At 56.9% G+C, this 25,203-nt stretch overlaps 1 protein-coding gene across 1 annotated transcript; it reads left to right on the top strand.

The window, feature by feature from the left end:
- Positions 1 to 364: 364 nt before the first annotated feature.
- On the top strand, positions 365 to 21,136 carry STRA6 (signaling receptor and transporter of retinol STRA6; the record flags this gene model as incomplete). The annotated part of the gene is made up of 17 exons (XM_080692477.1): positions 365 to 477; positions 4,980 to 5,046; positions 5,311 to 5,396; positions 6,367 to 6,503; positions 6,991 to 7,157; positions 9,736 to 9,858; positions 12,583 to 12,650; positions 12,769 to 12,848; positions 13,052 to 13,113; positions 13,961 to 14,123; positions 16,160 to 16,235; positions 17,450 to 17,583; positions 18,797 to 18,914; positions 18,998 to 19,099; positions 19,933 to 20,096; positions 20,301 to 20,456; positions 20,967 to 21,136. The coding sequence occupies 17 exons, from the start codon at positions 365 to 367 to the stop codon at positions 21,134 to 21,136; spliced, it is 1,986 nt and encodes a 661-aa protein (XP_080548603.1).
- Between the last annotated feature and the right edge of the window lie 4,067 nt (positions 21,137 to 25,203).

Genomic DNA, 25,203 nt, shown 5'->3' with positions numbered 1-25,203 from the left:
TTTGAATGGTCTGATAGGTGCTCCAATGAGAACCGAGGACCCCAGAGGGGTTGCACCAAGATACTGTCTTTGCAGGTCGGGACCAGATTGGGAGGGAAGGGACTGGGGGGGACAGAGAGGCCTCCCTTCTTCCCAGGCCTGCAATTCCAGACAGGACTTTTCCCAGAGAGCTAATAGCAAGAAAGTAACCTTTAGGATTAAAAAGAAATGCTTCTTTGTTTGGGTTTCCTTTTTTTCCCCTTTTAAGCTTCTTTTCACACTTGTAGTAGCTTTCTCTCTCTTATCTCTCTCTCTCTCTCTCTCTCTCTCTCTCTCTCTCTCTCTCTCTCTCTCGCCTGGGGGTCAAAGGAGAAGGGCCTGGAGAATGTCTTCCCAGGCTGCCAGGAACGAGTCCCCCTCCTCCGGGGCTGCAGATGACGACTACAGCAGCTGGTACATCGATGAGCCCCAGGGGGGCGAGGAGCAGCAGCCGCTGGGGTAAGTGCGGCACCCCGGGCTCTGAGAGCCATCAGGGTGGGTTGCGCCAGGGCTCACCCATTGGCGGGGCTGGGGAGCAGCCCCTGGGCGACGGCTGCCAAAACTGGGTTTGCCGCTCATTTACTGTGTGATCTTAGGCAAGTCCCAGCCTCTCTGGGCTCAGTCTCTGTATGGGATACTGGAGAAGATGCTTGAGGGGGTTGCCTAGGGAGGCGCTCATCTGAGAAGCACCTGGGCCAATGTGTTCAGAGCGCAGAGTCCTGGGCGCTCCTTGCAGAATCAGATCGGGACTGCTCTCTGGGTCATCTGGCCTGAGGCCCAACTAGGGGCGAAGTGGGTGGGGGAGAGCTTGTAAGGGTCACTGGTCTCTAATGGTGAGGACTTGGAGGGTGGTATGTGCTGGGGTCAGGTTCTTTGGGCAGGCTGGGGAAGAGAGAACTAGGATCAAAGTCTGGGGAAAGTGACCTTGTGGCCCGCTGTTTTTGGTTGGCTCAGTCCTGGGAGAGAGGGCGAGGAGGTCCTGTTGTCTCTAGCAGGAGTGCTCAGGCCAGCCCAGGGGAGGGCAGCGGGTGGGAGGCAGGCAGCCAGCCCACCCCAGGGTGGCCTGAGGACTCTTGGCCCAGATCCTTTCTATCTTTGTTTAGTCTGAGCACCCTGGCAGAGACACTTGGCCTTTCTGTGCCCCCACTGCTGCCAAGGCCGTTTGCCTCTGTGGGACCCAGAGCTTGGCACCCCCCCCCCCTTTCCTGGCTTTGGGCCCCTCCTCTGCCTTCCTGCTGTGTCCCAGGGTTTCTGGAACTGGAAAGGTGAGGCTGGGAGGGTGAGGGGTTGCGGAGCCAGATGTGTGCACATCTGTTCTCCATTAAAGTTTGAAACTAGAGAAGGAAAAATACTTGCGAGTGTCCCCAGGGGCGGGGACTGTGGCCTGGGTCACCCAGCAGGGAGAGGCCCCACCCAGGCCTGGGGGTTCTCACCACCTGGAAAACAACCCTGCTGTCAGCAAAGGCGTGCCCCCCACTCTCGCCTTCCCTGGCTGACTTTGAGCATGCACGCTGCCGCCACCCCCCCATCCCTCCTGTGTGTGGGTGGTGGGGTGGGGTGCGGGCTAAGAGCGCCCTGAGGATGGAGGTCTTTGATCAAAAAGCTGGATCTTTGGGGACATCAGGGTCCGGGAACCGGAGGGGACCAGGTGTCTGCAGCTAGCTCAGCGGGCTGAGGTACTTATGTAGGGTCTCAGTATAAAGCAGGGCATGGTAGCCGGGCGTGGTGGCGCACGCTTGTAATCCCAGCATTCAGGAGGCTGAGCAGGAGAATCATGGTTTGCAGACAGCCTCAGCTACTTAGTGAGGCCATTTGCAACTCAGTGAGACCCTGTTTCAAAATAAAGAATAAAAAACGGGGCTGGGGGTGTTGCTTGGAGATAGAATGCCCCTGGGTTCCATCCCCAGTACCACAAAAAGAAAAAAAAAAAATAGAGTAGGGCATGGTGTGGACTGGGCGGTGAGACTGCCGCTTCTTACAGGGGGCATCTGGAAGATGCTTTTCCCTTCTTCCTTTGTAGGATAGGGCACTGGAAAAAAACTGAGGAGGATTGTTTGAGTCGAATCTTACTGGTTTTTTTTTTTTTTTTTTTTTTTTGGTTCTGGGGATTGAACCCAGGAGCATTCTACCTCTGAGCTACACCCCTAGCCCTTAAAAAATAATTTTTAAAAAAATTTTTTGAAATGGTCTTACTAAGTTGCTGAGGCTGGCCTTGAACCTGCCATCCTCTTGTCTCAGCCTCCCAAGTGCTGGGATTATAGTTGTCCCCACCATGCTCAGCTGAATCTTACTTATTTAGCAAAACCAAGTGGAGATACTTGCCCTCTCTCCCATCCCCCCTAAAAGATGGGAGAGGGAAGCTGGGAAGTACCAAGGAGGTGAACTTAAGTTCACCTCTCCTTGTGTGAGTCACACCTCAGGGAGGCGCGGAATCAAAGCTTTGAGGACTTCCGCTGTTGGCTCCCCTCCCGCCCCCTCCCACGGTGCCTCTGTGTGCCCCCCCCCCCCCCCGACTCAGGCTGCAGCTGGGGTTGGCCGGCACTGGCGACCGACCCAGTCAGCCACAGAAATCTCCTAAGCTTCAGGACACTGCCCTACTGCCCTGCACAGGCTTCCCAGAGCCCCCATGCCTCCTCCAGCATGCTCCTCCTCCCCGCCATGCCACCCTCAAACTGGAAGACATACCTGGTGCCAGCCACTCTCCCACAAGCCCCTCTTCTCCACAGTTTTTCTTCTTCACAAAGCTTCCTTGGTGTGTGTGTGTGTGTATCTGTGTGTGTGTGTGTGTGTGTGTGTGTGTTACTAGGGATTGAACCCTCTAAGCTACATCCCCAGCCCTTTTAATTGTTCTGTCTTGAAACAGTGTCTCACTACGTTGCTGAGACTCTTGCAAAATTGCTGAGGTTGGTCTTGAACCTGTGATCCACCTGTCTCAGCCTCCCAAGTACTGGGATTATAGGCATGTGCCACCATGCCTGGCTTCCTTGCCCCTTCTTTGTCTAACAATCATAGATTTGAGACCTGCCTCAGCAGCTTAGCAAGACCCTGTTTCAAAATCAAAAGGGCTGGGAGTAAAGCTCTGGGGTAGAATGCTGGTGGAGTGCCCCTGGGGTCAATCCCCAGCACAAGGAAGGAAGGAAGGAAGACAAAAGAAAGAGCCCCAAAGCACTCCTCCGGGCCCTTGCCCAAAGCTGTCCTCTCAGCTCTGCACCTGCTGGTCCTCTCCTGGGACTGAGCTGCCCATCCTCTCCTCCCCATGTGACACCAATGAGCTCAGGAGCATCCCCCAAACACAGACTCTGGAGTAAACACACCAAGCTGAAGTCAGATGAGGACCTCAGGGGACGCTGAAAGAGCCAGAGGTCCCCCAGACGGGGCCAAGGAGGGGATCCCCAGGCCTGACTTGATTCCTGGTTTGGGGTGAAGCCAGCTGCTCCAAGGGACAAGGTGCTGAGTGTGTCCTGGCTGCACCTGGGAGGACACGGTTGAGCAGGACCTGGTCACGTGACGGGGTGCAGGCTGCAGGGCTGAGGGACTGTACTCTGAGGGCTGGACAGAGCCCAAACCCTGGCCCTGTGCACCAGGAGAGGCTGCCGAGCATGAGACCTGGGCTGGCCTTGGGAACCCCGGCTCCTATGTGGTGCCCACATACTCTGAGCACAGCTCTGCTTCCAAAGGAGGCCGTGCCGGCTCTGCCCTAACCGAGAAATGGCATAGACCAGACGTGTTCAGCCTCCAGACCCCAAGGACAAGCCCAAGGAGCCAGTTTCTTTTCCACTGCACACCCTCTGGGATTTCCTGAGTGCAAGCCAGAGAGAGAAGGCTGTCCCAGCAGAGGGCCCAGGGCTCTGTGCTCACCCTGAAGAGGCCTCAGCTGTTTCCCACACAGCAGAAGGGTGCCTGAGAGGGCAGCCATGTCCCCCGAGCGGGGCGCTCTGTCGATCCGACCCAGGTCTCCCCAGGCCTCACCCGCCATGCCCGCCGTGGGCCTTTCCTCTTGCTCCCAGGCTCTGCCCTGCCCCAAGGACTCAGCCTGTGGGCTTGCCCAGCTCCAGCTCAGCCTTGACCCTGCCCAGCCCCGGAGGCTGAGGCTGTTTTCACTCATCTCTTCATCTCCAGCATGGGTCTCAGTCCCATGAGAGCAGGACCCCTGCCAGGCCTTGGTGGTTAGAAAAAGGGGCCCCCACTTGGTGAATTTAGGGTATGGTGAAGGAACTGCTCTCATTTCTTCAGCTGTGCATCCTTGTGCCGTGTGCAACCCACCCAGCTGTTCATGGAGGCAATTAATGAGAAAAGGGGGGACCCAGAAAGAGTCTTTCAGTCACAGACCAATCTGAGGTAGCAGCAAGTAGAAGCCAGATCACAGGATCAAGCACCTCCCTGCTTGATCCAGACAGTGTGTTCAGCCTCCGCACCGAGGAGCGGTCTGTGGGCCTAGGAGCAGTTTGGGAGTCTTCCTGGAAGGGGCGGGATGAAGTGATCCTTGAAAGATAGGAAGCACCTGAGTTGAGTAAGAAGAGATGCTCCAGCCAGAAGTGGCGGCACACACCTGTAATCCCAGGACTTGGGAGGCTGAGATAGGAGAATTGCAGGTTCGAGGACAGCCTCAGGAAGTAGTGAGACTCATCAACCTAGTGAGACCCTGTCTCAAAATAAAATTAAAATAGGGCTGTGGGTGTGGCTCAGAGGTAGAATGCCTGAGTTCCATCTCCAGTGCCCCCCCCCCCAAATGCTCAGGCCAAGCTGGCACACTCGGCTTCCCCCAGGGAGCCTGCCGTCTTCAGGCCTATGAGCCCAGAGCTCGGCACAGGGCCTCCACACCATACGGGCCTGGCTGGGGCTCCCCGACTGATCCCAGGAAGGTGGAACCGGGCAGGCTGGTGTAGGAGGAAGGAGGTAGGGGGAGCCTGGCAAAGCCTCGAGGGCCCCACAGGCCTGAGCCAGCCTTCATTTGCTAACAGGGTAGTGCCACCGTGCCAGCCCAGTGTGCCGCCTGCGCTGTACCACGCCTGCCTGGCCTCCGTGTCGGTGAGTCTAACTTGCCGGCCTGCAGCCTCCTGCCAGTCTGGGCCGAGCGGCCTGTGTCCCCCGGTGGGGCCGGTGCAGGGGGAGCCCCGCGAGGGTATCTGGGAGTTCTTTCCGGGATGTCGGCTCTGGACTTCTGCTACCTGTTAGCCAGCCCAAAGATGCTACCGGAGTGTGCACTGGACGGGCGGGTGGGGTGCTGCAAGGCAAGCCCTTGGCCCCTGTCCCCCAGGTCCTCCTGGACACCGCTTTCGTGTTCCTCTATAGGTCCTTGTGCTGCTGCTGCTGCTGCTGCTGGCTTGGCGCCGCCGGCTGGGGCCCGGCTATGGGCGTGGTAGGCCCCAGCTGCCCAGGTTGGTTGGTCGGTTGCAGGGCCCACGCCTGAACTGCTGTTCTGGGAGGGCAAGTGATTCCTTAGGTAGCAAAAAGCCAGCTCTGACTTCAAAGACACTCCCCACCTTTCATTCTGGGGTTTTCCCCACCCCCACTCAGATCTCCTGATCTAGTTAGGAATCCCAGACAGGCAGGAGCCCCTCCAGCAGCCCTGAGTCTGACCCACCGTATAGCCACAAGATGCTATCCAAACCCTCATTTCCCCCCGAGGATTTTACCTGGACCCTAATTTATGAGGGAATGATTGCCAGCCCCTTCCGCCAGAATTTTGTCCTTCAGGACCAGCAACCCCAGAGCCCAGGACAGGCGTGAAACTGAGGGGCCAGGTGTTGGAGACATCGAGGGTTGGGGGAGTTGGCAGGTGAAGCCCCAGATAGGCAGCTCATACCCTCAACCCGGGGCCATGCGCCGAGGGGGCACTGCCCTGCCGGCTCTGTGGAGAAAACAGCCTGAGGTATCTGGCTGGACCGGGAAAGAGCTTGCTCAGTATGGGGAGGGCTTGGGGGACAATGAGGTCTGAGTGGTCCACCCTCAGCCTGGGATGGCAATGCCTAGCACGCCGGGCTGCCCTCTGCCCTCTGCCCTGAGCCTCACCCAGCCCGGGGTGGGGCTGTTGCACAAGGATGTGGGGACTCACTGGGCTCTGAAGTTCTGCCGTGCCAGGCGTGCGGAGGTGGCTGATTCCTGGAGCTCCCGAGTGGGCAGAGGGAGCAGCTCGGGCTTGTTTTCCCCGTGTATGTGTCGCTGGCCATGGAGCCCAGAGTTGGTAGCTTGAGGCACTCCACAAGTGTTTAGGGAATGAACGAGCCTCAGTTTGCCATCTGGAAGGTGGGACCGACTCCTTTGTCTCCCTGGGTTGTGGAACATAGCCTGGGGCGACGTGGGTGCCAGGCTGACTCCCCTCCTGTCCTGTCCTTGTCTCTGTGCCAGCCCTGTGGATTTCTTGGCTGGGGACACGCTACAGACAGTGCCTGCTGCCGTCTTCACCATCCTCTTCAGCTCTCTGTGTTTGCTGCTCTGGGACGAGAACCCGCTGCCCTTCCTGGCCCTCGCCTCGCCCAGCCGAGGTACCCGTGTGGCCGAGGCCGGGCTGCCTTGATGGGGGGGTTGGAGTTCTAGGCTTGGTTTCAATACAGCTGTCAATGGGAGGGGCGCTACCCCACAGCATGATCCCCTTAGATCGCCAGCCTTCCTGAAGTGTGGAAATTAGCCGCATTTGCAGTGAGGGAGCTGAGGGCCAGAGAAAGAAACAATAAAAAAAGCACGGGCGTGACCTACTGAGAACGTGCCCAGGCTCCATGCTTGCTCAGCACTGTATATCTGTGTCTTCTCATGCTGCCCTTGCTAATACCCTCTGATTCTTTCTATTTTACAGATGGGGAAGCTGAGACTCCAAGAGGTAACTTGCCCCAGACGACAGAGGCCACACTGGTCTGAGCCTCGCCTTGAAGCCAGGCCTCTTGCCCACTGCGGGAGGGGCTTGGCGGCGTGGTGGGCATGGCTCGGGGCCCACACCTGTCCGTCATGTGTCTCTCCATCTGTTTTGCCTTCCAGGGCCCTGGAAGATCCTGGCCCTGCTCTACTACCCTGCTCTGTACTACCCCTTGGCTGCCTGTGCCACGGCCGGGCATGGAGCCGCACACCTGCTGGGCAGCGCGCTCTCCTGGGCCCACCTTAGCATCCAGGTCTGGCAGCTGGCAGAGTGTCCCCAGACACCCAAGGTAACGCTGACTCACAGGGCGCCTGCTTCAGCCTGCACGGCCCCTTTGGTCTCTGCTCATCTGTATGCCTGGGCCAAGCTGGCCTCCCTTGGGCCCTCAGCAGCTTCCAGGCCAGGAGGGCAGAGGAGGAGGAAGAGGGAGCCTGAGTCCCCATCACCGCCTCCTCAGGCCAGGCTGCACTGGGAGGAGAGATGGAGGATAGCAAGCGCCAGGCTGGGGGCTTTTCAGAGGACCAAAGTGGAACCCCCAGACCTCGGGACCTGGCTCTCCGGCTGCTGCCTGAGACTGTGAAGCTGCCCAGTGTAGAACCCAAAGTGGTGGCTTTGGAGCCAGACCACCTGGGCTTGAACTCAGCTTCACCACTTCATTTATTCAACAATGTGCCAGGGCCATTTCCAAGCACTGGAATACAGCTGTGGACAAGCCGAGCCATGTCCCTGCACTCCCAGGACCTTTCCTAGGAGAGACACAGTAAACAAACAAGCAAAGCGAGCCAGGGCCTGAAAATGCACTCACCTTTCTGAGCCCCACGGTTCCTACCTGTTGATGGAGTTGATGACACCTGTCACTCAGGGGGAGGCAAAGATCAGGAGGATTTCGTTGTTGTATTTTTTTTCTTTCACTACTGGGGATTGATTGAACCCAGGACATTCTACCTACAAGCTTCACCCGACCCTATTTTTTATTCTTTATTTTGAAACAAGGTCTCACTAAGTTGCAAGGGCCTCACTAAGTAGCTGAGGCTGGCTGTGAACCTGTGATCCTCCTGTCTCAGCCTCCCAAGTGCTGGGATTACAAAGCCTGCACCACCACACCCAGCAGGAGGTTTTTTTTTGTACTGTGGATGGAACCCAGGAGCATTCTATCTCCAAGCTATACCCCAGCCCTTTTCTTTCTTTCTTTCTCTCTCTCTTTCTTTCTTTCTTTCTTTCTTTCTTTCTTTCTTTCCTTCCTTCCTTCCTTCCTCCCTCCCTCCCTCCCTCCCTCCCTCCCTTCCTTCCTTCCTTCCTTCCTTCCTTCTTTCTTTCTGTGGTACTGGGGTTCCTGGAACCCCCTCTACCTCCATGCTATACTCCCAGACCTATTTTATATATATATATTTTTTTGGAAACAGGGTCTCTTAAGCCAGCACAGCTGGCTTCGAACCTGCGCGATCCTCCTGTCTCCGCCTCCCAAGCGCGGGGATTACAAGCGTGCGCCACCACGCCCGGCTTTATTCTTTATTTTGAAACAGGGTCTCACTAAGTTGTGGAGGGCCTCACTAAGTAGCTGAGGCTGTCCACGAACCACGATCCTCCTCTCTCAGCCTCCCAAATGCTGGGATTACAAGCATGTGCTACCATGCTCAGCTAGGAGTTCTTTTTGAAAGAAAGGACTTGGTGGGTCTTTGGCACCACCTACAACCTGGCACACTCTAAGTTCTCACTAACGAATAAATTTAAAAGAATGAACGAACACATAAGGAGCCCAACCCAGCAGACAGAGCGTGTGCTCCCCCGATGCCCAGTTGCAAATTATATGTAGATAAAATTAGGTTTTCCTGTGATTTTCAGGGGCCTATGTGCTAATGCGCCGGAACAGAGGGACCTAGAAAGTGGGTGTCCCCCTTGCCAGTTATGGTGGCGCACACCTGGAATCCCAGTACTTGGAGGCTGAGACAGGAGGATCACAAGTTTGAGCCCAGCCTCAGCAATTTAGCAAGACCCTCAGCAACTTAGCAAAACCTTGTTTCAAAATAAAAAATAAGCACCGGGCGTGGTGGCACACGCTTGTAATCCCCGAGCTTGGAAGGCAGAGACAGGAGGATCACGCAAGTTCGAAGTCAGCTGCGCGCGCTGGCTTAGGAGACCCTGTTTCCAAATAAAAATATAAAATAGGTCTGGGAGTGTAGCCCAGAGGTAGAAGGGCTTCCAGGAACCCCAGTACCACCAAAAGATAAAAATAAAAAATAAAATAAAATAAAATAAAATAGAAGGCCGGGCATGGTGGTGCACGCTTGTAATCCCTGCGCTTGGGAGGTGGAGACAGCAGGATCGCGCAGGTTTGAAGCCAGCCACGCTGGCTTAAGAGACCCTGTTTCCAAATAAAAATATAAAATAGGTCTGGGAGTGTAGTCCAGAAAAGGGTTTCCAGGAATCACAGTAACACACACACACACACACACACACACACACACACACACACACACACACAGAACTGGAGCTATAGCTCAGAAGTAGAGCACCCCTGGATACAATTCCCAGTACCATGAAAAGAAAAAAAAAAAAGGAAAAGAGAAAAAGAAAGTGGGTGTCCTCTGTCTGCTTCTGTGCAGTCCCGGGGGGGGGGTGTAACCTCCTTGGGCCCCTCCGGGCCTGTGGGAGCCCAGGAACCTGGGGTAGGTGAGCACCTCTGTAGGGTCTACAAGGGGAAGTGGGGCCTATACACGAGGGGTAACTCAGGTCTAGAGTCCTTGGGACCAGAAGCTGTCCCGCAGCATTCCTGACTGCTCAGCATGAGGCAGAAGCAGAAATAAATTCTGGTTCTGGGTGGGGGAAGAAAGCAGAAGGTAGGTCTGAGTGTCTGTCTGTCTGTCCAGATCTATAAGTACTACTCTCTGCTGGCCTCCCTTCCTCTCCTTCTGGGCCTCGGATTCCTGAGCTTTTGGTACCCGGTCCAGCTGGTGCGGAGCTTCAGCCGCAGGACAGAAGCAGGCAGTAAGGTAAAGAGACAGCAAGGGGCCGGGTGGGGGGTGGCTGTGGCCCCCTGTGGATGGCCAAGCTTGGTACGGGGCCCTGCACTTAACAGGAGCACAGAAAATGTTTTCTGGGTCGCTGGGTGACTTGTGGGTGACCTGCTGGCACACAGGGCACTGGGCTGTGTGCACAGTGGGAATTCAACACAGGAGAACTGGGTCGAGGATCCAGCAGGAGAAATGAGACAAGCGAGGAGGGTCCTCGAGCTCTGCAGGTGCTGAAGGGATTCAGGAAGCACCAGGGCAGAGTGGCATTACAAATCAGGCCTGGGCTGGACACTGTGGAGGTCTGGGAGCGCTTCTTGGAAGAGGTGGGCTTTTATGGAGGTTTGAAGAATGGGAAAGCCTAAAATGGAGAGAATACTGGAAAGAGAAAGGGGTACGGGGGCAGAGGGGTGTGTGTCTGTCCTGTTCATCTCTGTGTTGGCAGCATGGCAGGTTGCAGGTCATAAAAAGATCCTCAGCGAATATTGTTGAAATTTTAGATGGATGGATAAATCACTGTGAGAATTTTTTTTTTTTTTTTTTTTTTTTTTTTTGGTGGTACTGGAGGTCGAACCCAGAGGCTTTCTACCTCTGGGCTATATTCCCAGACCTATTTTTATACTTTATTTGGAAACAGGGTCTCACTAAGTTGCTGAGAGCCTCACTAAGTAGCTGAGGCTGGCTTCGAACCTGTGCGATCCTCCTGTCTCAGCCTCCCGAGCACAGGGATTACAAGCGCGCGCCACCACTCCCAGCTTGAGAGAATTCTTAAAAGCTTTTACAATGGGTGTGTGTGCAGAGGGGGTGGCGCCAGGGATTGAACTCAGGGAAGTTCTACCACTGAGCCCTGTTTATTTTTCCTTTTGAAACAGAGCCTCGCTAAATTGCTGAGGCTGGCCTTAAACGATCCTTCTGTCTCTCAACTACTCTCAACTACTGGGACTGCAGGCATGTATCACCTCGTGTGGCTAAGATTTTGGAATCCTATTAAGAAATCTTCTGCCGGGCGTGGTGGCGCACGCTTGTAATCCCCGCGCTTGGGAGGCGGAGACAGGAGGATCGCGCAGGTTCGAAGCCAGCCGCGCTGGCGTAAGAGACCCTGTTTCAAAAATATAAAAAATAGGTCTGGGAGCGTAGCCCGGAGGTAGAAGGGCTTCCAGGAACCCCAGTACCACCAAAAAAAAAAAAAAAAAAAAAAAAAAAGAAATCTTCTAAGCACCTACCGCACATCGGCCCTGGTCTGGGTGCTAAGGACTCGGATCTGTGCTGGGCTTCCCGGCACATCCCTGCAGTGGGCCCATGGGCACGGGTGTGCAACGTGAAGTGTGTGGCGGGCTCCTCCAGTGCCTCCCGAGTGCAGGTGTGGGTGGGCCAGGCCGTTCTTCCTAGTGGAAAAGGAGGAAGACAAGCTCGCCCTAGAGGCCCTCAGAGGGGAAGAGGGGGCGGGCGTGGTGGCACACACCCATAATCCCAGCACTTGGGTGGCAGAGACAGGAGGATCGCAGCCTCAGCAACTTAGTGAGATCCTCAAGCAACTTAGCAAGACCCTGTTTCAAAATAGAAAATAAAAAAGGGCTGGGGGTGTAGCTCAGAGGTAGGCTGCCCCTGGGTTCAGTCCCCAGTACCACGGTGGGGTGGGGGAGACGGACTCGAGAGTGGCTGAGGACATTGGTGCTGAAGGACGTGGCTCCCGTTCCGGTGGGGCAGGCGGGACAGGGTGGGCGGGAAGCAGCGCGGAGGGATGCAGGTGGGCTGTAGCACAGGGCCTTCTCCCCAGGTGCTGCTCGGGGTCCCCAGCCCAGGAAAGGGACGGTGGGGGAAGGATGGAGAGTGAGGTGGGAGGTGGGTGGGCTTGGGTTCCAGGGCAGCCCCTGGCTCTGGGTCTGGCTGTGGGTCTGAGAGTTTGCTGCTCTTGCCCTCCTGATGCTCCTGCTCCTACAGGATGCCCATTGTCCCCCCAGTTTTATAGCTGGCTTGGAAGAGGAGCGCAGCCCCCCGGGGGACACAGCACCCAAGGGAGGCCCTTCGCCTCCTCTCCAGGAACCTCCCTTAGCCTCACCTCTGCCGTCCTGGCCAGCCTCTCTCAAAAGGACTAAAACGCTCTTTGGACTTTGGTCAAAGAGATTTAAGCCACAAAAATTGGCCAGTGGCTTTGCACCGACCCCTGCTGCCCTGGGTGGCCTGCATTCTCCTGGTGATCCTGGCAGCAGCATCTCCCCGTGGGCCCCTTCTCAGGCAGCTTAGGGCCTGGAATGTGGCTTAGGCAAATCCTGTCCCCCGTGTGATCGCCCCTAGGCAGGAGGAAAGCCTGGGGGATCTGCCCTGGAGTGGCCCCAGCCTGTGTCCTGGTCAGAGATGTGCCCCGGGGCACAGACCCCTCTTTGCCCTAATCTGCCACATGAGGCTGGGATGAGGGGAGAAAAGCAGCCATCACATGTGACTGAGTAAAGCAGAAGAGCAAGGGAGAGAGATCTTAGGAAGAATCGCTGGCATTGAGGGTTCTTTGCAAGGAGCCTGGCAGGTGCTGTGTTTGAGGAAGAGAACCGGGCAGCCTTAGGACAGGGACCTTGTGCTCATAGGCCAGCCTCTGCACACTGCACAGCCAGGAGCTTCCTACAGAGATTTTTTTGGCATCCACTCTAGCGCCCTAAGCCAGGGCCACGGGGATGGCTGGCCGGAGGCCTCACCTGCTGTCTGTCTCTACAGGGGCTGCAGAGCAGCTCCTCTGAGGAGTACCTGAGGAGCCTCCTGTGCCGGAAGAAGCTGGAGAGCCGGTGAGGCCGGAGGCGGGGCTGGGAGGCTGCTGCAGATGAGGACCGAGCAGATGCTGGGCCTTGGCCCTGGGGCTGGGGTGTCTCCTGATGCTCCCCACCTGTCTGGCTCTTTCTGCAGCTCCTGTCACAGGTCCAAGCATGGTTTCCTGTCCCAGGCCTGGGGCTACTCCAGGCACTACATCTACACTCCACAGCGAGGTATGGAGACAGGAAGGCTGAGTGCTGAGTGTCCTCATGAGAGCTGAGGCCCCCGCTCCCCGGCATCCTCATCATCAGAAGGGACAGCTGTCAGCTCAGGATGAGAGGAAGCCCCTGGCCCTTCTCCTGGGCCCCTTGCATGGGATGGGGTCCCCGAGACTGGGTGGTACTGTTCACCACATCCCTTCTTTTGGGTGCTGCAGGATTCCGCCTCCCTTTGAAGCTGGTGATCTCAACCACTCTGACAGGGACAGCCATTTACCAGGTATGTCCTGCACCCCATAGTGTCTCTGCCTCTGGACTCCTGCCCTGACCCCAAGCCTGGAACAGCTCAGGCCCAACTCTGCTGTCCGATGTCCCAGCCACAATCCTGCCCAGCTAGCTGTTCCTGGCCCTTGTGGGAATGTTGGCCTCCTCAGAAGGGAAGGATATTAGCTTTTGTTAGGTTCAGAGCGTCATATAAGCAAGCCTCCTGCATGACCAAGTTATTTAACCTCTACAAACCTGTTAGCTCCTCTGTAAAATACAAGAAATAGAATCATTTTCCTCTTTGGGTATCTGGGGAGATTTAGTGAGATCACATGTTTGATAAATCCCCCACCGCCCCCGGCACCCCTCCCAAATAAACTCCCCCAAACAAAACCTTGGGAAGTAGATATGGTTTCTCTCCATTTTATAGATGGGGAAATTGAAGACCCAAAAATGTGACTTGGCCAACTTCTTACAGCCAATAACTCAGAATAGCCAAAACTTGAGTCCAGGTCTTTCTAGATTTAATGCTGATATAAATTTGCCTCTCTAATGGAAAAAATTGGAAAGTTTATATCCTGAAGGTTAGATGGATGGACAAGAGAGGCGTAGAAATGCCTTTGTGTTTCTTAGAGGCCTTTGGTCTTCGAGGCTGTTTAGCTATGTGTAGTATGCTGTGGAGGGGTTCACAGACCCTGCTCCGAGAGGCAGATAAGAACCCTGGTAGGTGACAAGCATGTGGCTGCCCCCTGGGGCAGCTTTCTCTCCCAAAGTCCCCCCATTAGCAGAGGAAGCACTTTGGGGGTGGGGTGCTTGGTGCGAGGCGGCAGGGCCCTGACATCCTCACTGTGGGACCCTTCCAGGTGGCACTGCTGCTACTGGTGGGCGTGGTTCCCACCGTGCAGAAGGTGAGGGCGGGGGTAACCACGGACGTCTCCTACCTACTGGCTGGCTTTGGGATCCTGCTCTCTGAGGACAAGCAGGAGGTGGTGGAGTTGGTGAAGTACCATCTGTGGGCTCTGGAAGGTGAGGACCCCCAGAGTCCCTGAGGACCACAGTGGGGATGGAAGTCGGGGTACTCGAGCTGGATCCCAGACATCCTGGCTTGTGGCCCAGGGGGCTGGCTAACCCTCCCCAGCCTCATAGTCTATTCACTCACCGAGTGAGGCCCGGCAGTCAGGCTCCTGTTTTCCAGGAAGGAAATGGTCCAGAATGCCCCTTCCCTGGAGTTGAGTGGCGTCAGAAGGGGCAGCACACCAGGCCAGAGTGTACGTGCTCAGGGCTTTCTCCCACGTCACTTTGCAGAAAAACTGCTAAGAAGGCACTGGAGAGCTGCACATGGTGGTGCACACCTGTGATCCCAGTACTTACTTGGGAGGCTGAGACAGAAGGATTGCAGGTTCAAGGCCAGCCTCACTAATCTAGCAAGACCCTGTTTCTTTCAAAATAAAAAATATAAGGGCTGGAGGTATAGCTCAAAGGAAGAATACCTCTGGGTTCAATCCCCAATACAAAAAAAAAAAAAGCAGGGGATGGTGGTACACAGCTGTGATCCCAGTACTTGGGAGGTTGGTTGAGACAGGAGGATCACAGATTTGAGACCAGTCTCAGCAACTTAGCATGACTTAGGAAGGCCTTGGAAGAGGGAGCCAAGGGCAGGCTGAGAGGCCCTGGTTTCTGCAGCAATCTTCTCAGCCTTGGCTGCATCTGGGAGCCACCTGGCAATTTTTAAAACATTCCCAGCTTTGAAGTCCCACCCAGATCCCTGAATCTGAAACTCTGGGGGCGGGGCCAGGATCTGTGATTGAACACCCTGGAATGCTGATACAAGCAAAGTTTAAGAACCACTGTAGGAGGCACCAATAAATAAATGTCACATGACTGATTGTCCTAATCCACTCCTGATAGAAATGGCTCATGAAGGCTCTACCTCCAGAACAGAGTTTCTCAGCCTGGCTGCAGATTTTTTTTTTTTTTGCGGTAGGGGGATTGAACCCATTTTTTATCTCTAAGCTACACCCCCAGCCCTTTTTGTTTTGTGTCTCAAGACAGAGTTGCTGAGGCTGGCCTCAAACCTGTGATCCTCCTGTCTCTGTCTCAATCTCCCAAGATTACCACCACACGCAGCTGCTGACCTGCAAGCTGGTCTGCTATGGCCTGGGCAGTGGGAAGTCTGGGCAGCTCCAAACGACCCTAACATGCTGCTGGTGCCAAGACCCCCGGCCCCAGCATGGAACCAGCACTTGTCTTCCCCATGGGCATTTGCTGCCCCCTTTGAGGCTCCTGGTGGAGACACAGGAATGGGGGCACCCCTCCCGGGGCTGGCTTAGAAGCTCAGGGCACAGACCCCCCAGGATCCCTCCGAGGCTGCCTGCATCAAGCCCTCTCTCTGAGCTCCCCATCCTCCTTGACCCCGAGAGAACGAGCCCTGTGTGGTCCCGTGGTTGCTCCAAGGGTCTGCAGCGTGGAGGGTGCAGGGCATCCCTGGTATTCTCTCACAATTTCTCACAGCACATGGCTGTTCTCTCCCACGGCAGTGGCAGGACAGCTCCATCAGTGTGTACACGGCGGGGTGGGGGGCGCTGTGAGGAGGGGCTGCAGCCCAGAGGAGATGGTGGGCGGCAGCAGCCACCTTGTCCTGAGGGGCTCGGCACACTGCCAAGGACTCACGTTCTCTGTGCCCTGAGCGAAGGCCACAGGTGCAGGTCCGATGAGGTTAGAGGGTTCTCCTGGGAGGCAGGCAGCGTGGCAGTGTGCCGGTGAGTGAAGTGGGGGAGGGAGCCCCCCTGAATCCACACGGCGCTGGGTGCAGGCAGGTGGGACCCCTTGCCCAGGGAACGGAAGCCACACAACCGGTGGCCTCTCCCTATGTTGGCTACCACATATCACGGGCAGCATGGGGCTGCGGTCACCGGCTTACACTGGACCTTGGAGCTGGGGACAGAGGCCTCCAAGTGGGATGGGACAGGGGGAACCCAGGTACCACCCAGGCAGGGGGTCAAAGGCTCTAGAAGACCGTCCAGGGGAGCACTTTCCACCGAGTTCCTCTCCCCTCCCTTCAGTGTGCTACGTGTCGGCCTTGGTCCTGTCCTGCTCGCTCACCTCCCTGCTCCTGGTCCGCTCGCTGGCAACACACAGGTGAGCACGACTGGCTCTGACTGGCCCCAGCAGCGGGGCGTGGGAAGGGGTCAGGGCCCCTGGCCGCTGGCTGTCCAGGATGCACTCAGGGAAGCCCTGGAGGCAGGAGGGCCTCCACAGGAGGCTGTCCCCATGCCTGCCATCTGACATCGCTGCCCTGTGTGGACACAGAAAGGGAACCCTCTGCCTGCCCTTGGGGTGCTTGTATGGTTGGGGAACCCTGGGCCTCCCCCTGGGAGGGCTGGGTTCCAGAGGAAGCAGCCTGGGGAAGCTGGTGTTCTACCTGGGAGTGGGAGGAGAGGGCATGATGAGGGATGGAGGGAGCTACAGCCCAGAGGAGCCTCACGGGTGAGCAGGTGGGAACAGAGAGGCCATGGCCTGACTCGGAGCAGGGAGCAGGGAGCAGGGAGCAGGGAGCAGGGAGCTGGCAGGTGCAGGGACGCTGGGGAGACTGATCTTGCACTGAACAAGCCTGCCTTGCCCGCCTCGCCTGCCCTTTTATGGTGAGTGCTGAGGAGCCTGGGCAACTTGGGGGGGAAATGGAGGGCCGGGCACTTTCCTGGGTCCAACAGTGTACCCGTATCCTTTGTGCATTGGCCAGGCCTCACAGTTCCTTCCCAGGGTTCTTATCCCCCTGGGTCGGCCCCTCTTACCCTGGCATTCGAGGCCCTACCAGCCCCTGCCTGCTTTGCCTTCTGCCCTGGCACCCAAGCAGCACACTGGGTCTGTTCTCATGCTGTTCCTTCTTTTCTTTCTTTCCTTTTTGCGGTCAGAGGAGCATTCCACCTCTGAGTTACACCCCCACTCCTATTTTTTATTCTTTATTTTGAAACAGGGTCTCCTTAAGTTGTAGAGGGCTGAGCTGAGTAGCCGAGGCTGTCCATGAACCTGGATCCTCCTGTCTCAGCCTCCCAAGTACTGGGATTACAAGCGTGCGCCACCACGCCCGGCTTCTTTCCTTCTTCTCTGACCTGGCTCAGCTGAGCCCTCTGCCTGACTTTGCTGTCCTCATTCACTTTGTAAGATTCTAAAACATCAACTCTACCAGGAAGACCTCCTGGCTTGAGTCCAGGGCCTCCCTGGGTTCCCACAACACCGAGCTTCCCTGCTGATGGCTGTGGTGGTCATTAGGCGCTATTCAGAGGCGAGGGCAGGGAGGAATCCAGGGAGCCTGTGCTGCCCCCTGAGGCCCCAGCCTCCTTTGCTCACACCAGGACCAATCTTCGAGCTCTGCACCGCGGGGCCGCCCTGGACCTGGGGCCCCCGCTCCTGAGCACTCACCCGTCCCGCCAAGCCATATTCTGCTGGATGAGCTTCAGCGCCTATCAGACAGCCTTCACCTGCCTGGGTGAGCCCACCCCAGGCACACCCCGGAGGGAGGGAGAGGGGCAAGAGCCAGAGGAGGCACCACCTGCCTTCCTTGCCCCCCAGAAGCTTCCTCGGCATGGGCGTGCAGGAGCCCTTAGGGAAGGGATACCCTTCCCATGAAGACAACCCTGGGTGCCACCAGGTGCTATGGGCAGGTGCGGATCGAGTCTGGAGGTAGCATGTTCAGGGTGGCACATTCCTGCTTCTATAAGGAGGGCTGTGCCACCATGGGCTGCCTCGAGAGGTAATGAGATCCCTGTCACTGTGGGTATGCAGGCAGGGCTCCATGGACACTGTTGAGGACTGACGAGGGGTCCTGCCCTGAGAGAGCTGGACCAGATGACCTTGAATGAGCCCTCTCAGCCCCAAGTTTTTGGTCCTCCCCCTGGGCACTGCAGTGGGCAAAACACCCTGATTCATGGCTGGGATCAGGGTGCCAGTCCAAGAGCCCATGGCTGTCCCTCCTCAGTTCCTCAGGATGATAAAGGGATGGAGGAATTGCTAGGACCGATAGAATTAAAAGACATAAGTCCTCATCGTAGACCTCATCCCTTTCTAACTCCCTCTTTTTTTTTTTTTTTTTCTGATACCAAGGATGGATACCAGGGGGCACTGTACTATTTATATTCCTAGCCTCTTTTTGTGTTTAATTTTAAGACAGAATCTTGCTAAGTTGCTCAGGCTGGTCTCCAACTTGCAATCCTCCTGCCTCCGCCTCCCAAGTGGCAGGGTTTCCCAAGCTCTTTCATACACATTATACCATGTGATCAATTCTTTTGCTTGTTTCCATAGTCAAATCTCAGACACCTAGTATATGCCAGGCTCTGGCTCATAGAAATTCGAACATAATTTTTACCAGGTAGTCTTGTTGTCCCCAAGAACTCAGGAACAAGCAAGGGGAAAAAAAAAAAAAAAAAAAAAAACATTTGCAAAACACTCTGGTTTTCAAAGAGTTGCCATGGATACGGTCTCATTGGATCCCACAATAGTCCTCCAAGGTAGGGACTCCTATCCCCATTTTTCAGAGGAAGAAACCAAGGCTCAGAGAGGTAATGTAACCTGCTCAGGGTTGTACAGCTAGGCAGTGGCTGAGCAGAAACCTGAAAGCAGATCCTCCCAGTTCCCCAGCTCCTGGATTACAGGGGGAGTGGGTGGCCAGCTCCCTAAGAATCATCTGGTGTCTGTCCCCGCAGGGCTGCTCGTGCAACAGATCATCTTCTTCCTGGGGACCACAGTCCTGGCCTTCCTGGTGTTCATGCCTGTGTTCCACGGCCGGAACCTGCTGCTCCTACGATCCCTAGAGACCTCATGGTGAGCACAGCACGGAGTCCAGGGCTCTGAGGCCCTTTTCCAGGGCCCCTTAACAGCGATCACCCTCCCTGCCCCGCCCGCAGGCCCTTCTGGCTGACTGTGGCCCTGGCGGTAGCCCTGCAGAACATAGCAGCCCACTGGGGCTTCCTGGAGACTCGCCATGGACACCCAGAGCTGACTAATCGGTAAAGTGGTCCCTGGGCTCGTGGCTCCCTCAGGCCCTCAGCCTCTCCTTCAGTCTCTCTCTCTTTCCTTCCGCTGCCATCTCTGTTCTCTACTGGGGAGCTGAGTAAGTAGGAGAAAGAGCTAACGTGACCTATCCGCAGAGAAGGACAGTGGCCCAGTCTGCTTCAAACTACCTCTGTTGTTATCCGCCATGAGGCCAGAAACATCCCCCTTCCAGGAACCTTTCTTGCTTTGGGGATTGCTGCTGTCTCTTAATCCTCTGTTCCCCAAAACTCTGCACCTCCGCCTTTGCAGAAAGGATTTCATAGCTAGATACATGCCTGTAATCCCAGTATTTGGGAGGCTAAGGGAAGGATTGTAGGTTCAAGGCCAGTATCAGTAACTTATGTTAGCAAGATATGTTTCAAAATAAAAACTAAACCGGGCTGGGGGATGTAGCTCAGAGATCAAATGCCCCCCTTCAAGCCTTGGTATCAAATGAAAATATGTGCGGGAAGGCTGTTGGTGTCAGATGGCAAGGTGCGGGAGAAGCACCTCCTGGAGGGACTTGGAGCCAGCGGATAGGGTCCCAGAGGAGGGAGCTGGGAGATACTGGGGTCATGTAAAGACCCAGGTAGACAGGGACTAAAATCCCTGCCACTGAGCAGCGTGGCAGCCTTGGCTAAGTCATCCTGACTCTATGGGCCTCAGTTTCCCTTCTATAGAAGCAAGTAACCCCACTTGTCTCCCCAAGTGGTGGATTGAGAGAGAATAGTGTGTGCTGCCTCCAGATGTGACCCAGCCCAGGAAGGGGCTCTGGGAGCCCTGCCTCAGCCTCCCTCCTCCGCCGCAGGCGAGCGCTCTACGCGGCCACCTTTCTCCTCTTCCCCATCAACATGCTGGTGGGCGTGGTGGCGGCCACCTGGCGAGTGCTGCTCTCTGGCCTCTACAATGCTGTCCACCTCAGCCAAATGGACCTGAGCCTGCTGCCACCACGAGCTGCCACTCTGGACCCGGGTAAGGTCGCGGGCCGAGGCTGGGGCATACACAGCGGGGAGGGTCTGCTCCAGGCTCCCCCAGCCCATCTGCTCGGGGAGGGTGTCTGTGACCACAATGTGTGTGGGGGGCAGGGGGGCTCTGGAAGTGCCTGCGTGCCCACATGCAATGCCTGGAATGTGATGCCTGCTCCGTGCCCAGCACTACCGCCCCTGCCCACCCCAGGCTACTACACCTACCGGAACTTCCTGAGGATGGAGGCCAGCCAGTCGCATCCAGCCATGACAGCCTTCTGTGCTCTACTACGTCCAGCACGGAGCCCCCAGCCACATCCCCCCGGGGCCCCCCAGGACAGCCTCAGACCTGGGGAGGAAGAAGAAGGTGTGCCCTCCCGCTGGGGGTGGGGTCCAGCACCCTCAGTTTCCCTCAGGAAGGAGCCACAGGGTGTCCACACCGCCCCTGCCTGCCCATGGCTGCCCGGCCTGGTTCTGTCCCCGGGATAACTGGTTCCATGACACACACCTTCTGAGGGCTCTGCCACGCCCCCTGTGGCCCCCACCTCTCTCTCCAGGAGTATGAGGCCTCCGGTTTCCCTGCTGGACCAGAGGGGACCCCGGCCAGTTCCATGTCTGGTGTTGGCCTGGCCTCCAGGTCCTTTTCTGCCCACCACCTGCAGGGTGGCATCCTAATCCTTCACACACACACACACACACACACACACACACACACACACACCAGTACTTCTTCCAATTCCCTGCTCTGAGCTGTCAACTGGGACCCCAGGCTCACCCCCTTACTCCGCACGGGATTTTCACTCTGCTTAAGTCTGGGACCTGGGCGGGCGTGGGCGAGTGTTTGTCCAGTGACTCACAAAAGGTCTCTCCCTCTCAGGGACACAGTTGCTGCAGACAAAGGACCCTGTGGCCAAGGGAACAGGCCGCAGAGCCAGCCGAAGCAGGGCCCGCTGGGGTCTGGCCTACACACTGCTGCGCAACCCAGCCCTGCAGGCCTTCCGGAAGACGGCCCTGTCAAGTGCCCGGGCCAATGGCGCCCGGCCCTGAGGGTGAGGCAGGCCACCCCACCGGCCCTGTCGGCACATTCCTGTCTGCCACCGTGTCCCTGCTCCCCAGCTCTCCAGCATCACCCCAGCTGTGGAAGCCCCCTACTCAGCAGCAGCTCTGCCAGCAGGTCCCCTGGATCAGCTGTGGACGGAGGTCCCCGTCACCGCGGTAGGGTGGAGGTCTGTCCATACTGTGAGCCTTGGCAGGACCCTAGTCGGGTTGGCTGTGGGAACGCCGGAAAAGACTGAAGAAAACAGCTGGTGGGGTAGGCCCTGGCCCTGCCGCAGCCTCGCAGGGCCTCCCGGAGGCCTCTCCTGAAGGGGCTTGTGACTCAGGGCCAGCTCAGCCCCACCCCAGCCCTGGCTCTCACACCAGAGTGGCCCTGGCCTGTCCTCTCCCCGGCTCCCCCCTCTCCTCTCTGGGATTGGGGGGAGGGCTCCTGGACCGTGGGCCTGAAGAAGACATTGCGGGCTCCTACCCACGGCACACTCGCGACCGGAATCAGGCCCCACACCAAGCTGCCTGCTCCTGAGAGCCAGATATTTCTGTAGTTTTTATGCCTTCAGCTATTATGAAAGAGGTTAGTGTGTTCCTGGTAATAAACTTGTCCCTGAGAAACAGCTTTCCTTACAGGGGGACAAGGTGCAGGGAGCCCTGCCCACAGTCAGTAAACCCATTCTGTTATGGGGCTCTAGTGAGGTGGGGTATGCTGGCTGAATGGGGGTCTGGGCACTAGATGGGGGTGGGGAGGACCCATGGACGTACCCCTTGGGTGATAAAGACTGGGAACCCCATACTGTCACTCCCAAGAAGTGTGCATATTAGATTTATTCTGGATCTTGTTTTCTTTTTCTTTCTTTCTTTCTTTCTTTCTTTCTTTCTTTCTTTCTTTCTTTTTTTTTTTTTTTTTTTTGTACTGAGGATTGAACCCAGGGATATTCTACCTTTGTGCTACACCCCCAGCCCTTTTTACTTTTTATTTGTTTCTAAATTTGGAACAGGGTCTCATAGGTTGCTGGGGCTGGCCTCAAACTTGTGATCTCTTTTTCTCAGCCTCACAAGAACTGGGGTCACCATGCCCCGCTTATTTTGGGTCTTGAAGGCTGGACAGAGATTGTAGGGGGAGGGGCTGCAGGAAAGGTGAGGAAGCAGTCTATATAATAGAGACACTGAAAGGACAGGGTGATGCCGTGGGGGGCCCTCTAGTGTCAGTACGCCAAGTATGAAGAGGGGGCTCCAGACAAATTGGGCTCCCTCCTCCTGCCAGGCCTTAGTAGAGGTGGGGGAGCGTGAATAAGGGAGATGCTGCAGGTGTGGTCCAACCCGGCTGGGGGCTCTGGAAAAGTGACTGTGGCACAGCTCTGGGTCAAGACGCGTCTGCACGGTTTGTGCAACTAGAGACCTATGATCCACGTTCCTATGACCCACACAAGCCAGGAGTGGGGCCCAGGAGCCAGAATCCACCTTCCAGGCTGCCCAGGGGACTCAGGCTCTGACCCTGCTGCAGCCCACTGACAAATGCTGTCCTGGCCCAGCGCTGGGGTCTGACCGCATCCTGGGAGGAGGACCCTCACTCAACTTCGACTCCTAGCAATTACAGTGGAGTGTGATCAGGCAGGGTCACAGGACACCCAGGGCTGTGTGGGCCAAAGAAGGGACCTTGGTCCTTACTGGGGTAGGGAACACCCAGGAAGGCTTCTTGGAGCGGGCAAGGCCTGAGCCACATCTCAAGACTGACTTAGCCAAATGGAGAACAGGGAAGGGGTGCACAGACTGAGGGAACCGCTGAGGGAAAGGTGCAGAGGACGACACACCTCTGAGCTTTAAGGCCACGATAAATCGGCAGTTGCAAGAAGATGCAAGACGAGTGGGCAGCATCAGAGGAGCCAGCCAGAGGGGCAGTAAACGGCTGGCTGGGAAGTTCAGATTTCTCCCTGAGGACAGTGGGAGCCATAGAAGACTCTAAGGCAGGGGAATAGCTAGTTGCAGGGCACAGCTGTTCCCACGCTGCCCTAACTCGTGTCTGCCTCCCGTTCCAAGAAGCTGAGCCTGCTCGACTGTGAATGCCCCGGTGTCCAAGTCAGATTGGGCTGCTGGCGGCTTCTCTGACCAGTCCACGGGGCCCTTCGGCAGAACTGTGTTGTCTTGTCATTTGGCTTCAGGGGCAACTAGCACCCAGTGATGGGCAGTGATTTGCCCAAGTTGGTAGCGCACAGGCCATCTGACGCCATCTTGCCGCCTTCCGTCAAACGTGGAGTCACCCTTGACCCAGACTGCTGGAGCTGCAAGTCTGCGGAGGAGGGGAGAGGGAGGCCCTGCATGAGGACGGGGCTGGGGAGGGGCTGGCCAGCTGCCAAGGCTGCAGCTGCTACCCCAGACTCCACGGCCTCCGTCTCCACTTTGCTGAGCGGCGGCGCCTCCCCTCTGGGTCACTCTCCCTGCGTGCAAACACCCTCAGTCTTGCAGTGGGTGGGATGGAGGCAGAAGAGACCTCTCTGACCTGGCACAGGAATGGGATTGTATGGAGTCTCCAGGGTCTGACCCTGTCCACATCCCACCCTCGTCAATGACTCATCCACCTGCTCCATAGGGAAAACTCTCTAGAGGGGCCCTCAGCCCCCACTTAGACTTTCCTCTGGGATACCATTTCCTCTTCTGGAATGGGGGGTGGCAGGCAAGGCACACACACCCCTGTCCCAGGGACTCCCTCCTGGCTATCCTCCTGTCCCCAGTTTCTCTGGGGCTTTTTTTTTTTTTTTTTTTGGTGGTACTGGGGGTGGAACCCAGAGGCTTTCTACCTCCGGGCTATACTCCCAGACCTTTTTTACATTTTATTTGGAAACAGGGTCTCCCTAAGTTGCTGAGAGCCTCACTAAGTAGCTGAGGCTGGCTTCAAACCCGTGCTATCCTTCTGTCCCAGCCTCCCAAGCGCGGGGATTACAAGAGTGCGCCACCACGCCCGGCTTCTCCGGGGCTTTCTCTCTCCTCTGTCCTCTGCCCCTGGCTATCCTCCCTCCTACCCCACCTGACTCTAACCCATTTCTCTCCACTCTAACACCTCTTTCAGAAGGAAGACGGGGGCAAGGGGCCACAACCCAGGTCCCATTGCCTTGCCCTTTCCAAAATGACTCCCGAGGCCTCCCTCCATTCCAGAGGGTCACCAGTGACCCCAGGGAAGCCTCTGGAATGGCGGTCGGGCTCCTAACCCCCTTCATCCTGTGGGTGAGTTTCGGAGAGGGGAGCGTCTGCAGCTCATCTCAAGCCGGCTCACTCCTGGGTGGCCCTGCCCATGCTGCCTGCCGCATGGTCTGTGTATGCCCCGTGGGCCGCTGTCCCGGGCAGGTACCACTGTCACCAATGGCCATCCCGGCTCTGCGGCTCATGATCCCATCGCCCACCCCAAAGTAGGGACTCCGAGATCCAGACAGAACTCCAGGCATACACAGAAGAGCATTGCAAATGCTATTTATTGTCCTGCCACCCCAGGCCGGCGGCCTCTCAGGAGGGGCAGGCTACAGGTGCGTTATTTGGAGAGAAAGGAAGGGCAGGTGTCCTGGGCGGAGGGCGCGGGCTGAGAAAGGAAAAGTGAGGGGAGAGAGGGGCCCAGCCTGGTCCTCCACCCCTCCTGCAGGGCTCGCAGAGCTGCTGGCCTCGCCAGCTGCTGGCCCCCACCCTCCCTCCTCTCCCACGCTTCAGACTTCTCCCTGCCACGTTCAGGGGCCCTACGCCGTCCTCATCAGCCGGTCAATCACAGTGCTTGGGATTTCCCAGTGGGGTTGGGGCATCGCCCCTGATGGGGGGTGGGGGAGGGCAACACTGTTAGCAGCAATTAGCACCACAGATGGTGAGTTCTGGAATCCTAGTCACTAGCTTTGAGCAGGTCTAGAAGGGGGTGATGGGCGTTCCAGAAGAGACTAGAAGGGGAGGTAGGACGATGCGAAGTCGCCAGAGCAGGCAGCGAGGCTTGCCATCTCCAGACCCCAAGGCACTTAGGAGGGATAAGGGAGCAGCGGAGAAGGGAGCTGAGGGGCCCGGGGGCTGCTCCAGCCCAGCCTGGTTCAGGGCAG

Source organism: Muscardinus avellanarius, assembly GCF_963383645.1.
Source record: "Muscardinus avellanarius genome assembly, chromosome: 3".
NCBI classification, from domain to species: Eukaryota; Metazoa; Chordata; class Mammalia; order Rodentia; family Gliridae; genus Muscardinus; species Muscardinus avellanarius.
The sequence above is the reverse complement of the archived record's forward strand: the minus strand, read 5'-3'. Positions and strand labels throughout refer to the sequence as shown.